Source organism: Garra rufa, chromosome 18, assembly GCF_049309525.1.
Source record: "Garra rufa chromosome 18, GarRuf1.0, whole genome shotgun sequence".
NCBI classification, from domain to species: domain Eukaryota; kingdom Metazoa; phylum Chordata; class Actinopteri; order Cypriniformes; family Cyprinidae; genus Garra; species Garra rufa.
The window spans coordinates 6,143,506-6,160,086 of record NC_133378.1 but is presented as its reverse complement, the minus strand read 5'-3'; the positions used below and the strand labels follow the sequence as shown (position 1 = coordinate 6,160,086).

The 16,581-nt window shown below is 34.2% G+C and overlaps 1 protein-coding gene across 1 annotated transcript in view; it reads left to right on the top strand.

Moving 5' to 3' along the window:
• The window catches only part of cntn3a.1 (contactin 3a, tandem duplicate 1), a 55,205-nt gene that overhangs the window by 23,690 nt on the left and 14,934 nt on the right, over nt 1-16,581 (top strand). The window contains exons 5-7 of the mRNA XM_073822878.1: nt 3,192-3,321; nt 6,326-6,476; nt 14,911-15,038. Of these exons, the coding sequence (XP_073678979.1) occupies nt 3,192-3,321; nt 6,326-6,476; nt 14,911-15,038 (409 nt within the window). The remainder of the gene's footprint in view (nt 1-3,191; nt 3,322-6,325; nt 6,477-14,910; nt 15,039-16,581) is intronic.

Genomic DNA, 16,581 nt, shown 5'->3' with positions numbered 1-16,581 from the left:
GAAAATCGAATGTTTTATACATAATATTTTATTTGACTGTTGCATGCTGGCATTTTATGAAGGATAAGCATCTTTGTTTCACTGACTATTTGTTGAAAGGTCCGATTTTATACCCTGTTTACACAAAGTGCCAGTAGCTTCCTCCTTTTCCTTGATCAAAACAGTTTGGGTATGATTTTATGCTGTTTCACGGAGAAATTGCTTTTTTATGTATAAATACGTGAACATTGCTTGCAGGGACAGAAAAGTAAAAAACACATTACAAATGTCAGTGATTTTTCAAAATGTGTAGAACGTGTCTAACATTTTTCAATATGTAACTGAAGTTACTTCTCTGAGTGTTTAATTGTGAACCTGGACCACAGTGTCTTACAGTTTTTTTGGATTGCTTACACACTAAAATTAAAAGTAGTACACTATTAGCAAAACCTTACACTCAAAAAGCAAAACATCAGCCCATATTTGCACAACTATAAGCACATTGTCAACCTCACACTTGTTGCAAAACTCTACACACAGTGATTAGCAAAACACTAAACACACTTAACATACATTACACACAAAAATCTATCATGAAGTCACTTCCTTGCAATACCAAAGCACTGACTGTCAAATTACCGCACCGTCCAACCAATTGGTTCAACACAGTCATCAGGTGTGCAAACACTTGTTTGCTTAATTGTAGACACACCAATCAGGTGTTTAAGCACTATAAAAAGCAGCAGGTGAGTTCATCGGTCTTCAAGCACAATGGAAAGAGTCAGAGAAAGAGTAAGACGACGAGGAGGACAACGAGGAGGACGACGAGAAGAAGGAGGAGGAAGGGGAGGAAGAGGAATCAACAGAGAAAGAGATGGAGGCCATGCTGGAGGTAGAAGGAGAGGAAGACGAAGACGAAGACAAGAAGGTGCTCAAAGAGGACCGAATCTGACAAATGAGATCCGCGCAACACTGGTTGACCACGTTGTCAACCACGGCCTGACGCTGAGGGAGGCTGGACTGCGAGTACAGCCAAATCTAAGCCGATACACAGTGGCAAGTGTGATAAGAACATTTCGACTGGAAAATAGGTATTGTAAAAATATCACCATATCAAAAACATCTGCACGGTTTCAGTAGCTGCTTACAGTACTGTATTCTATGCAGTATCAGCACTTCTGTTACCTTGTCCTGTGAAATTACTGTACTATTGTTTACTGTTTTTTTCTACATAGGATTGAGGGTCAGGAACGATAAGGGGGAGGCCTCCTATGTTCACAGAACAGCAAGAGAGGGAGATAGTAAACCTGGTTTTGGCCAACAATGCTATAACACTCAAACAGCTCCAAGCTAACATTGTCAATAACCATGCCACTTTCAACGATATCCATCAGGTCTCAATATCAACACTGGCACGCATCCTAAAAAAAAATCATATTCAAATGAAACAAATTTATCGAGTGCCTTTCGAGCGCAATTCCGAAAGGGTGAAACGACTGCGGCATGATTATGCAGAGGTATGTATTCACTTTAGCAGTGTGATCTTGCATACTGTCTCATAATGTTTTACTGTACTGTAATATGTATACTAGATCTACACTGAACTACACACTTTTGCCTGACACTGTTCTTCAGGTAGTTTTACGAATGGATGGAGAGGAGATCCAGCATGAGTTCATTTACGTAGATGAGGCTGGGTTCAACCTGACGAAAACACGAAGGAGGGGAAGAAATGTCATTGGCCACAGGGCTATAGTCAATGTCCCAGGGCAACGTGGGGGAAATATAACACTCTGTGCAGCCATTACACAGAATAGGGTCCTCCACCGCCATGCCCGTATGGGCCCTTACAACACAGCACTCATACTTACATTCTTGGACCAATTGCACAACATAACAGCAGCAAATCAAATCGATCATATGCAATACATTGTTGTCTGGGACAATGTGTCTTTCCACCGCTCTGCTCTGGTTCAGAACTGGTTTCAGCAACATCCACATTTCACCGTCCTATATCTTCCACCATACTCTCCATTCCTCAACCCTATAGAAGAGTTTTTCTCGGCATGGCGGTGGAAGGTATATGATCTCCGTCTCCAGGCTGAGGTACCCCTCATCCAAGCCATGGAGGAGGCCTGTGACCAGATGGAGGTAGCAGGAATACAAGGATGGATTCGTCATTCAAGACGTTTCTTTCCAAGGTGTCTTGCTAATGACAACATTGCCTGCGATGTTGATGAAATTCTCTGGCCAGATCCAGCTAGGCGAAGAGACGATGTCTAGTGTTTTTTTTTTGTTTTTTTGTAACAGTAAACTTACAGTACAATACGTAAAGTGACATGTTACAGTACTATGAATCTCCATGTCAACATTTTGGGCATGTTGAGAAATAAATGAGTTTCTTCAGTGTGCAACATTGGTCTTGTGTAGTGTTTGGTGGATTTACTTTATATTTGTACTTTGTTGATGGTAGCCTACTCTAATCATAGGGAAGTAGAAGTGCTAAAAGTGTTTTAGGTTTATCATAGCAGAGTGTAACTCGGGCAAACAGAGTATAGTAAATGTGAAACGTGTGTTTCTTATGGTAAAAAAGTGTGGTTTTTAAACATAAGTGTATAGTTTTTACAAGAGTGTTTAATTATGCAAAGGATCTGTAGTGTTTTGCTAATTGGGTGTGTGGTTGTGCTAATTGTGTGTACTGTTTTGAAAACACGGGCCCTGTTTTGAAAATCGTGCTTAAGCAATCCAAAAAAACTGTAAGTAGGATGGGTATATTTGTAGCAATAGCCAAAAACACATTGTATGGATCAAAATGATTGATTATTTTTAGTAAGATCATGTTCAATAAAGATATTTTGTAAATTTTCTACAATAAATATATTAAAACTTAATTTTTGATTAGTAATATGCATTGCTAAGAACTTCATTTGGACAACGTTAAAGGTGATTTTCTCAATATTTAGATTTTTTTGCACCCTCAGACTCCAGATTAACAAATAGTTGTATCTTGGCCAAATATTGTCCTATCCCAAGCTATCAGTGGAAAGCTTATTTATTCAGCTTTCAGATGATCTATTAATCTCAATTTTAAAAGATTGATCCTTATGACTGGTTTTGTGGCCCAGGGTCACAATTTATAAAAAACATTTTCATTCATTTTCATTAAACCTTTAGTTTTAAACTGCATTGTGGATTTATTGTTATGCTTCCAGGACAGAATCCAGGTGGTAAACGGGGCATTAATCATCAGCAGTCTGACCCTGTCAGATACTGGGATGTACCAGTGTATCGCTGAGAACCGTCACGGCCGAGTGTTTGCCAACGCTGAACTCAAAGTCATTGGTAAGAAATCACTAAATTAATAATAATAAAAAGATATAGCCACTCATATTCTGAAATATGTAGCTTAAGTTTAAGTTTACAAATCTATGAGGTTGGTATGTTTTGGTACAGAAGTGCTGTGTAGCAGTACTTGGGGTTTTGTTTTCCTCATAAGCTCATTCCAGCCACATTGTCAGCAAATGCTACCACTCATTAGTCTTACTACACCCTTTTACGCTGCATTTAAAAACAGTTGACCCGCTATTATGAGGAGCAGAATAACTTTTGACAGGATCAATGATCAAACCCATCTCTGCGCTGAAGATTAAAGGAGTTGACGTTCGAGGCCATTTTATCATGCAGCAGATGAGAGAAGTGCTCTGTTCCCTAGTCCTGTCATTTGTCAGCACAATGGGTGCTTTGATGCTGTCAGCACTGAGTGCAGATGGATGCCAAACAGGCAGGAAAGTCTAGTATGCTGAAATTGCTGCCTGGGGGAGATGTGAGGTAGACAGACTTCGCACTTTAGAGCCTTTAGATTTGTGCTGGCTGGCTTGACTCGGTTTGACTTAGTGGTGTGCGGGGATAGCGCGAGCTCTTGAGTGTGCTCTTAAGTGAGGATATCGCATTAAAAACATCCTCCTCACATGCCTCTGGAAAGTGAGATGACGATGAGTTTTAGCTAAGAGGGAAGCAGATAGAGATGGAGCAGGTTGACAGGTTGTGTGGAAGGAAATGGGCCTGTGATGTGACACTAATAACATAACATTTTATTTTTTATGCGAAAATACAGTTTTTGTACAGTGAGTTTTTGTTTTTACTTTTATTTAGTAAGGATGCAATAAATTCCTCAATAGTCACAGAATAGATTTTCAGCTTTCTATGAATTAAAGAATCCTGGAAGTAGATTATATCATGGTTTCCACAAAAATATTAATCAGCACAACTATTTTCAACATTCCTAATAATAAGAAATGTTTCTTGAACAGCAAATCAGCATATCAGAATGATTTCTGAAGGATCATTTGACACTAAAGACTGAAGTAATGATGCTTCAGATTTTATCACAGGAATAAATGACATTAAATATATTCAGATAGAAAACTATGCAAACCCGTTTCTGCTTCTGAATAAAATAAAAAAAAGGTTATTGTGACTTGTTATCTCACAATTCTGACGTTTTTCTTAGAATTGTGAGAAATAGACTCACAATCGCGAGTTATAAAGTTAGAATTGTGAGATATAAACTCAAAATTCGAAGAAATAAAGTCAGAATTGTGTGAAATAAACTCACAATTCTGAAAAATAAAGTTGTAATTGCAGGATATAAACTTCTAATTGCAAGTTATGAAGTCAGAATTTCGAGATATAAACTCGCAAATCTGTGAACATATCAGTCTTTTTTTTTCTTCCTGACTGTTCTTCTTGCAATTGCGAGTTTATATCTGACATTTCTGAGAAAAATAACAAGAAAAACTGTCAGAATTACGAGATACAAAGTCGCAATTGCAAGTAAAAAAAGTCAGAATTGCGAGTTTATATCCCGCAATTCTGACTTTATTTCTCGCAATTTTGAGTTTATATCCCAGAATTCTGACTTTATATCTAGCAACTTTGACTTTATAACACGCAGTTGTGCATTTATATCTCAGTTCTGAGAAAAAAGTCAGGATTGCGAGATACAAATTTGCAATTGCGAGAAAAACAGTCAAAATTGCTAAGTTATATCTCGCAATTCTGTCTTTATTTCTCGCAATTTTGAGTTTATATTCCAGAATTCTGACTTTATATCTAGCAATGGTGTGTTTATATCTCAGTTCTGAGAGAAAAAGTCAGAATTGCGAGATACAAAGTCGCAACTGCAAGCAAAACAGTCAGAATTGCGAGTTTATATCCCACAATTCTGACTTTATATCTAGCAATTCTGAATTTATAACTCGTAATTGTGCGTTTATATCTCAGTTCTAAGAAAAAAAAGTCAGAATTGCAAGGTTATATGATGCAGTTCTGAGAAAAAAGTCAGGATTGTGAGATACCAACTTGCAATTGCATGAAAAACAGTCAGAATTGCGAGTTTATATCCCAGAATTCTGACTTTATATCTAATAATTTTGACTTAGATCTCAGTTCTGAGAAAAAAAATTAAATTGCGAGATACAACGTCAGTTGCGGTATAAACTCACAGTTCAGACTTTTTTTTCTTGCAATTGCGACTTTGTATCTCGCAATTCTGACTGTTTTTCTCGCAATTGCGAGTTTGTATCTCGCTATTCTGACTTTTTCTCAGAAAAAAGATATAAACTTGCAATTGTGAGAAAACTGATATGTTTAAAGAATTGTGAAGAGTTTATATTACGCATTTCTGACTTTATTTCTCACAATTGTGAGTTTATATCCCAGAATTCTGACTTTATATTTGGCAATTCTTACTTTATAACTCGTAATTGTGCGTTTATGTCTCAGTTCTGAGAAAAAAAAAAGTCTGAATTGCGAGGAAAAAAAGTCCGAATTGTGAGATAACAAGTCGCATTTACCTTTTTGTATTTTTTATTCAGTGGCGAAAACGGGTTTCCATAGAAAACAGTTTACAAAGTAAAAAAATAAAAAATAAAATCATCTTACTATATTAATGTTAATTGCATTTTTGATCAATTAAATGCAGCATTGGTGAGCATAAGCAACTTTTCTCAAAAACTAAACTAACTGACCCCAAATTTTGAATGGTATTTTATATAAAAACTGCAATTATTACATTAGTTTCTTAAATAAACCTCTTCTATGAACAACATGTTTTACTTTTTTGAAATAAAATTTGATATTATTTGGGGCATAAAAGCTAATGAAATGAAGAAATGAAAATCTCCTTGTACTGTTTTACCTCAAAACAACTGACACTTTTTGATATGTTGCTATCAAATGCAATGACATTTTCTGTGTTTTTAAGGACTTCTCAAATACTTTTAGGAGTCGGTCAGTCTATCTTTGTGTCAGGTTTGTAAAATGCTTGTTTTTCTCTTCACATCAGCAGTGGCACCTGATTTCTCCAATAGTGTGCTGAAGGCACAGACACTGGCTCGGCAGGGTGGAGATGTTTTGATTGAGTGCAGGCCCCGCATGTCCCCGCGCGGGATGATCTCCTGGAGGAAGGGCAAAGAAGCCCTACGAGAGAGCCACAGGTATTTTTACCAACCCCATTTCCCTTTGTCTGCCAAGAACCTGTTTATTAAAGTGATACAGACAGAGCAATACGATTTAGGTCAGGCAGAGAGTTGTTGCTGATCAAAGGCTTGATTATTCACATCAAAACGTCTCGACAACAACAGCCGCTGCATTTGCATTTACTTGATCTAGAAAAAACCTCTTTCAGGTCACATAATAGCATCTGCAGCACTTGAACAATCAACCAACCACTGATTACTGAAACTGTATAGTTTCATAAACTATTTGTATTTTGTAGTAATGTGAAAAGTTTGTGTAAAAGTTCATTTAGACCTTTATAGTGTTGTCTAGCACATTTATTTTCATCTATATATTTCAAAATATAGATTTATTTAAGTATATAATCGTTCCCAATATCCCAATATTTTTTTAAGCAAATGAAGCAAAGAATATGTCCATTTAATCATTAACCTACAATAAATGTATTAAAATGACAAAATAATGAGGATCTTTCCCTCACAATATAATTGTGATCACAATTTTAGAACATAATTATTAAGGGCTACATGTTGAACACATCTTAAAATTGTCTTATAATTCTGCATAACATTATTTCGTATGTAAAATATTGTTGTAGAAATTGCATCTTTTTGTTAACAATTCTTAGAAATACTTTTGTCAGTCATTTATGAATGAAAGTATAAACAAAAGACCTACACTAGGATTCAAAAGCTTTTTTAAAGAAATTAATACTGTTATTTACCAAAGATGAAATTTATAAAAAAATTACACTAAATTAAAAAATCAGGTTTTCAAATAAAACCAAAACTAGGATTCAGATATTTGGGGTCAAGATTTTTTTTTTTTTTTTTTTTTTTTGTAAAGAAATTAATACTGTTATTTAGCAAGGATGAAATTGATTTAAAAAAAAAAAGTCAGATAATAAAAAGAAAAAAACACTAGGATTCAAAAGTTTGGGGTTAGGATTTATTATTTTTTCAAAGAAATTATAACTTTTTTTAACAAACATTAAATTTAGCAAAAATGACAGTAAATAAAAACAAATAAAAAAATGTGTTTCAAATAAAACCAACACTAGAATTAAATTATTTGGGGTTGAGATTGTTTTTGTTTGTTTTTTTTAGTAAAGAAATTAATGCTGTTATTTAGCAAGGATGAAATTGATCTAAAAAAGACAGAACATAAAAAACTGTGTTTTAAAAGAAAAAAAAACACTTGGGTTCAAAAGTTTGGGGTCAGGATTTATTATTTTTTTCAAAGAAATTATAACTATTTTTCAGAAAACATTAAATTGAGCAAAAATGACAGTAAATTAAAAAAATAAAAAATAAAAAATGTGTTTCAAATAAAACCAACACTAGAATTAAAATGTTTGGGGTCGAGATTGTATTTTTTTTTTTAGTAAAGAAATTAATACTGTTATTTAGCAAGGATGAAATTGATCTAAAAAAAAGAAAAAACATTAAAAAAAAACTGTTTTAAAAGAAAAAAAAAACACTTGGGTTCAAAAGTTTGGGGTCAGTATTTATTTATGTTTTTCAAAGAAATTATAACTATTTTTTTAGAAAACATTAAATTTAGCAAAAATGACAGTAAATAAAAAATAAAATAAAATGTGTTTCAAATAAAACCAACACTAGAATTAAAATGTTTGGAGTCGAGATTGTATTTTTTTTTTTTTAGTAAAGAAATTAATACTGTTATTTAGCAAGGATGAAATTGATCTAAAAAAAAGACAAAACATAAAAAACTGTGTTTTAAAAGAAAAAAAAAAAAAACAAGGGTTCAAACGTTTAGGGTCAGGATTTATTATTTTTTTTAAAGAAATTATAACTATTTTTTAGAAACCATTAAATTTAGCAAAAATGACAGTAAATAAAAACAAATAAAAAATGTGTTTCAAATACAACCAACACTAGAATTACAATGTTTGGGGTCGAGATTTTATTTTATTTTTTAGTAAAGAAGTTGTTATTTAGCAAGGATGAAATTGATCTAAAAAGACAGAACATAAAAAACTGTGTTTTAAAAGAAAAGAAAAACACTAGGGTTCAAAAGTTTGGGGTCAGGATTTATTACTTTTTTCAAAGAAATTATAACTATTTTTAGAAAACATAAAATTTAGCAAAAATGACAGTAAATAAAAAAAAATAATAAAAAATGTGTTTTAAATAAAACGAACACTGGGATTCAGAAGGTTGGGGTCAAGATTCATTCATTAATTTATTTATTTTTTTAATTTTAAGAAATTAATAGTGTTAATTAAAACAGCCAACAAAACCAACCAACACTAGGAAGTGTTTGGGGTTAAGATGTACTATTTTTTGGGTAAATAAATTAATAATGTTATTTAGCAAAGATGACATTAATCTAAAATGATAGTACATTTTAAAATTCTGTGTTTTAAATAATCATTATTTTACTCTTTTACTATAACTTTCTATTCATCAAACAATCCTGGAAAAAAACGATGTTAATGGCTGCTGAAAATTCAGCTTTGCCATCACATGTATAAATGACATTGTAAAATTAAAGTAAACAGCTAAATTATAATAATAATTAATAATATTTTACTGTTTTTACTGTATTTGACTGTATATGATCAAATAAATGAGCATAAAAAACAATAAAATAAACTTACCAACCCTATTCTTTTGAATGGTAGTATATTAAGTAGACCATTACATGGAGTTCTGAGAAAGCCTCCAGTTTCATTATTGGATGTAACATCACACCCTGAATGGGTAAAATGGCTTAAAGGTCACTTCCCTTGACATGGACACCATCCATCAGAGAATTAAGTAGGACTGAGTATAGGATAAGAAAGAAAATTAACATCAAAGAAACCCATTCACAATAAATTTAAAGATTATGCATAAAAATTCACATTGACTGTTTTTATTTGCATAGTAAAATTCTACCTTGACTAATCTGGAGCTAAATTCAACAAGCATCTAAGCGTGTTCATTCAAAATCAGGTCTGTTTGTAAGCCTCATGTGACCGCATTGATTGGCCAGAACCTGGAAACAGCTCTGAACCTCCACTCAGACACTGTTAATGCCTCCAGATCAAGGACTCGTGTTTGAATAGGTTTTTATAACGTATGTAAGGCAGTGCATCACAGATTTCATTAGCATACACTTTAGATGAATCCATGGAGGAATTAAGCAGTATGGTGCTGTGTCTCCACGGAGAGAGTACCACTGAACTCTCGAGTCTGGAGCCGCTGTAAGAAAATCATTAGTAGCCATCACTGTCCATCAGCCTTGTGCTAACATCCACCCACAATCTAGAGCTGGAGGTAGGAGAGGGACAGGGTCTCTCATTAAACACTGCTGCACTACTGGGAGTGTGTTTGTGTGTGTGAAAGAGAGAAGACGACGAAGAAGAAGAGAGAGAAAACCAAAGAACAGCTTTTCAGGCTTCTTCTATAATGATCATGTGGGATGGGAAAAAGTTGCTTTCATTCCTTTTATGTTCAATTTTGCTTTTATAACGTAGTGCTTGTTGGAAATCTGCTGACTGTACTATGCAAATATGATTGTAGCCTTTTACAGCTTCCAGCTTTTCCATGTTTGTGCGTAAATAAGTAAAAGTTGCACAAATGTATTCATGCATAATTACACAGCTCACAGGTTTTAAATAACGTGTGAAAGACCCAGTGAAGTTGCTGGTAACGTGTTACAATAAGCTTTGATTTGCTAATGCATTCAGTATAGTGACAATCAACAACAATTTTTACAACATTTTTAAATTTAGGCTAATGTTTTCCATTCATGTTCATTCATATTGCATAAAAAATAGAATTGTTTGTTATTTCATGTTAGCTATTGCTAATATTAATAGAACATATAGAAGCCTAATGTACACTATATTGCCAAAAGTATTCGAACACCGCCTTCTAATGAACAGGTTTGACTATTTTGGTTTGATATTCTAGGGAATTGTGTGCTTCTAATTTTATAGCAACAGTTTGGACAGGACCCGATTTTATTCTAACATGACAATGCCTCTGTATAAGTCCTAATCTCAGCTGAACACCTCTGGTGTGACTTTAAATGCAGACCTTGAGCCAAAAACTCTTCACCAAATGCCAATGACTTTTACATGCACAAAATGATCAAAAGTATTGAGACACCCCTTCTTTAGAACAGAAAAAGGCACTTTCAAAACTGTTGCAACAAATGTGGAAACATAATTAATGTATTTAAACATTGTATTTCCATCTCTGTTGCAACAGTTTTGGATTTGTCTAAAATGACTGTACCCATACGTACTAGTCATTGGTGTTTGGTGATGAGTTTTTGGCTCAATGTCAGCTGGGATTAGGACTTGGCATTATGCAGACCAGTCAAGTTCTTAAACCCTGACTGAATTAATCATTTCGATTTGAACCTTGTCTTATACACAAAGACATTGTCATGTTAGAATAGAAAAGAATCCTTGTCAAAACTGTTGCTATAAAATTAGAAGCACACAATTCCCTAGAATATCCTTATAGGCTTAAATATTAAGATTTGTACTCATGGAAATTGCTAAAGTAGTCAAACCTGTTCATTAGAAGGGGGTGTCCCAATACTTTTGGCAATATAGTGTAGATGCTTGACCAGCTCAGTTGTCCTCCCTGTGTAAAGTTTTTCTGTTGAATTTTGGGTATTGTATTTTAAAGGAAAAATAGATAGCCTTTATTTTATGTGACAACCTTGCAAGCACGTATTTGGTGATATTGACCCTTTTCACATTTGTGGGGTTTACAGAAGTGGAAGTAGCCTTATGGGTAAACTTCTATTGTGGTGAATGGAAAATACAACAAATATCAATTTTGTGTTCCCATTTGCTCCAATAGCAAAAGAAAAAAATCAATGCTAGCATTTCTGTGACTTTCCAAAGGGGAAAAAGAATATCGAGAGATTGGTTTCATTGGTCAAAAGAGAGAAAGATATAAAATTTGTGTTATTCCCTTAGCCATTGTATTAGAAAAACTGGTGCAGCAGAGTTAAATGGCAAGTTTTGTCATGAAACTCTAGATGGCACAGGCTGATGGGTCTTTAACACAAAGTAATATTCACAGCTAGGGCTGTCAAAATAATTATTTGGCCAATCGAGTAATCGGTCGATTATTCTGCCGATTAATCAAGTAATCAGATAATTATTATTATTTTTTTTTTATTGTGGTAATAAAAATAGACTTAAGGGAACAATATAGCCTTTGAAATTACTTATAATACATATATAATAGCAACGAGGAAATAATAATCAGTTCAAATTTAAATATGGTTTTATTAAGCAAAATTGATAAAATACGTAATGTCTTGTAAACAGGAGAACAAATGTATATTACACATTATAACAAATGACTGCAGAGGGCGCCAACTGCCTGACAATTGTTTACTGTGTGATCTAATCCTTGTTTAATATTGACTAAACAAGATTTAATTCAAATGTCCTCTTAATCTTAATATTCAGCCACTTCTTTACAGCAGAAATCCTACAGCCACTGTAATTTCTTGAATATGTGGAAATTAAAATGTGTAAACTCAGAGCGAGTTAGCATATTAAGATAGATATTGACGTATTCTCCTGTGTTTGCATAGTTTTATAAAAGATTTATCTTACAAATCTAATGAAATGGCGTATGTTGCATTCCCAGGTGAACGTTACAATAAACCCAAGGTGACAGCAATATTCTGAGATAGAGTTTGAATTTCACACTTGATAACAAATGATAACAGTTTGTGTGGAGCAGCATTTACTGTGAACAGAGCTGCTCTGACAGGCACGTACATAACCTACACGTATGTAATATTTAAAACGCATATATTAAACATGCATTGCATATATTTATTTAATTGGATTGTCTGCAAAATCTGAGCTGATGATTGGCTGCTGTTCCTAAGACTGTGAACCTAAAACCGCTGCCTTGTGTTTCACTTGTAGCTGAAAGATGCCATGACTGGCTCCATAACCTGTCCATAAACAAACAGTACTGAGATTAGAAAACATAATTTTAACATAAAATTAAATTACATTTAATGTTATAATTAGGGCTGGGACACGATTAATCGCGATTAATCGCATCCAAAATAAAAGTTTATGTTAACATACTAAATGTGTGTTTACTGTGTATATTTATTATGTATATATAAATACACACACATACCTTTAAAAAATACTTATATGTGTGGATAGTTATATTTGTATTTAATTTAGATTATATATAGAATTATAAATATTTTATTTATTTTAATTTAATTTTTATTTTCAGTTTTCTTTAATATACATGTTTGTGTGTGTATTTATACATTCATTATATATACACACAGTACACACACATACAGTATGCAATCATAAACTTTTATTTTGGATGCGATTAATCGCGATTAATCGTGTCCCAGCCCTAGTTATAATGAATATAAACCATAAAAAATGACCCAGCAGCTTAGTTGGAGAAAAATATTTAAAAAAAGCATGTGGGTTAAAAAAAACAGCATTTTGTAGAGTAAAGATTTCAGCTAGATTTATCTTTGACTGTTTTTCTTTTTTCTCCCTACTATCATTCGCTCGATGGAAGTGTAACTTTGGCTAAAGGAAAACCGTCAACAATAATTCCACAATACATGAAGACATGATGCCTGCTGAAAGCTCTCATGTCAACATGCCTTCATTTCTAAAAATGCCACTTACTAAACTCTTGCAAACATCGGCATGTCTATAATAAGAGCTGTTTGCCTTGGTGGTGGGAACAGATTTTTTTCTCTTCGGCAGTGCTCTGATGAAGACCGATGCATGCTGAAAGGTCACGGTGTAAATGAAGCACATCCCGTGCTCTGCTCTTCAAGATTTTTCATTGCTTTGGCCCTTGCACTACAATTAATAAAAGCAGCATACAGCTATTTTTCTCTTTTTCTTCTGCACTTATAAATGGTATTAACCTTAAAATGTTATTTTGAACACAATATGCTGTCTTTACTTAATCAACAGTTTTAGATAGCACCTAACACCAAAGAAATTCTTCTTCATTATTTAGATAACATGAAATGGTGCTCAGACGGACACTGCAGTCACAGTCGCAGGAAATAATGAATTAAACTCAGAAGCTGAATGTTGATTCCAGTGCAATAATTTACACTTGAATGTGACCCTGGACCACAAAAATTAGGATATTAAGTATGTTCCATATAGATATTGTGTAAATTTCCTATTGTAAATTTTTGATTAGTAATATGCATTGCTATGAATTTAATTTGAACAATTTTAAAGGCGATTTTCTCAATATTTTGATTTTCAAATAGTTGTATCTCGGCCAAATATTGTCCTATCCTTAATAATTCAGCTTCCAGATGATTTCTAAAAATTTACCGTTATGACTGGTTTTGTGGTCCAGGGTCACAAATATGCTTTTTAGTGAATATTTGTTGTTGAACAGCAAGTGTATTTTATAAAAACAGCAACTGTAATGGAATCTTAATACAGGGTTATTTTAAACAATCTTTATTATGTAAAACAGCATGTGTAATTTAAAATTGTTTCTAAAGTTTATAGCAAGTGTAACTTGTACAGCATTAACCTTGAATTGTTGCCTGACCTAATTGACCACATGTCTTTAAAATCTTAAAGCTGGCAACCTTGGTATTATCTGTCTACTTCACCCACAAAGTCACAGTTTTATAATTCTTTTATGGTGCTTTTTGTCATTTTGGAGCTTGACAGTTCCAGTCCGCATTTTCTTTTACAATACAAAGAAAAGTGGCCAGGAAATTTTCCAAAAAATCAGCTTTTGTGTTTCACTGAATAAAGAAAGTAATATGGACTTGGAACGACAAGAAGGTGATTAAATAATGACAGAACGTTTAATTTTTGGCTGAACTGTTCAACAGAAACCATGGCAAGAATGTTGTTGTTTTGTGATGTGAAAAGTTTTGCTAGTGAAAGTTGCATAAGAAACTACTGAAGAAAACTTTAAAAGAGAGAGCTTTTATCATCAGTTGAAAGTGAATATATCAGAGCTGGTTAACAGCAAGGAAGAGTCCAGAGACGGGTTTCATTAATGAAATCATTTTTATCCTAGATTGTCACTTACTGCAAAATGTGTTTGGCTTTTAAATGTTTCACTTCACATGAATATAAAGGTACCAAATGCTCAATAATCTGAAATGCAATAGTGTGAAATACTGTATATGTAAAAGCACTGTTTTTTAACTAACTGCATATTGTTGTGTATGATGTAATTTGAAATATGTGATTCTGAAACATGATTATATCCTTAATAATTGCTTGCTATTATTAAGTTTTATATTGCCTATTGATCTTTATGTCCAGACTAAAGTTCATTGATCTTCAATGTAACATAATAACTGGTTTTAAAGCTTGTTTATATACAGTAGATGAATGGGGTTGCAAGGCTTTCATCATGTCACTTTGTTGTCTAGAGTCTCCGTGCTGGATAATGGGAGTCTCCGGATATCCAACATCACCAAACTAGATGCAGGTCTTTACACTTGTGTGGCGAGAAACCAGTTTGGAGTCGCAAGCAGTGCAGGCACACTAGTGGTGAAAGGTATGCTGGGACATTTTAGTATTTAGTACATGCATGACTCTTGGACATTTCGGTACATATGCATGCACGTAACATGATGATGACAACATATTTTGATTTATAAAAATGGATTTATATTAAATGTATTCATAAAATGTTCAAATATTGCTGATAATGTATTAAATTAATCAAAAGCAACAGTAAAGAGATTTATAATGTTACAAAACATTTCTATTTCAAATACAAGTTTTTCTTTTGAATTTTGTATTCATCAAAGAATTGTAAAACAAAAATTCAGCTTTACATCACAGGAATAAATGACATTTTCATATATACAGTGAGGGAAAAAAGGATTTGATCCCCTGCTGATTTTGTAAGTTTTGCCCACTGACAAAGAAATGATCAGTCTATAATTTTAATGGTGGGTTTATATTTACAGTGAGAGACAGAATAAGAACAAAAAAAATCCAGAAAAACGCATTTCAAAAAAGTTATAAATTGATTTGCATTTTAATGAGTGAAATAAGTATTTCATCCCCTATCAATCAGCAAGATTTCTAGCTCCCAGGTGTCTTTTATACAGGTCATGAGCTGAGATTAGGAGCACTCTCTTAAAGGGACTGCTCCTAATGTCAGTTAGTTACTTGTATAAAAGATACCTCTCCACAGAAGCAATCAATCAATCAGATTCCAAACCCTCCACCATGGCCAAGACCAAAGAGCTGTCCAAGGATGTCAGGGACAAGATTATAGCCCTACACAAGGCTGGAATGGGCTACAAGACCATCGCCAAGCAGCTTGTTGATAAGGTGACAACAGTTGGTGCGATTATTCGCAAATGGAAGAAACAAAAAAAACTGTCAATCTCCCTCAGTCTGGGGCTCAATGCAAGATCTCACCTTGTGGAGTTTCAATGATCATGAGAACGGTAAGGAATCAGCCCAGAAACACACCGGAGGATCTTTTCAATGATCTAAAAGCAGCTGAGACCATAGTCCCCAAGAAAACAATTGGTAACACACCATGCCATGAAGGACTGAAATCCTGAAATGCCCACAAGGTCCCCCTGCTCAAGAAAGCACATGTACAGGCCCGTCTGAAGTTTGCCACTGAACGTCTTAATGATTCAGAGGAGAACTGGGTGAAAGTGTTGTGGTCAGATGAGACCAAAATCGAGCTCTTTGGCACCAACTCAACTTTCCGCGTTTGGAGGAGGAGGAATGCTGCATGAACACCATCCCCACCATCAAACATGGAGGTGGAAACATTATGCTTTGGGGGTGTTTTTTTGCTAAGGGGACAGGACAACTGCAGTGCATCAATGGGACGATGGACGGGGCCATGTACTGTCAGGGCTAGGGCATTGAAAATGGGTCATGGATGGGTATTCCAGCATGACAATGACCCAAAACACACGGCCAAGGTAACAAAGCAGTGGCTCAAGAAGAAGCACATTAAGGTCCTGGAGTGGCCTAGACAGTCTCCAGACCTTAATCCCATAGAAAATCTGTGGAGGGAGCTGAAAGTTCAAGTTGCCAAATGTCAGCCTCGAAACCTTAATGAC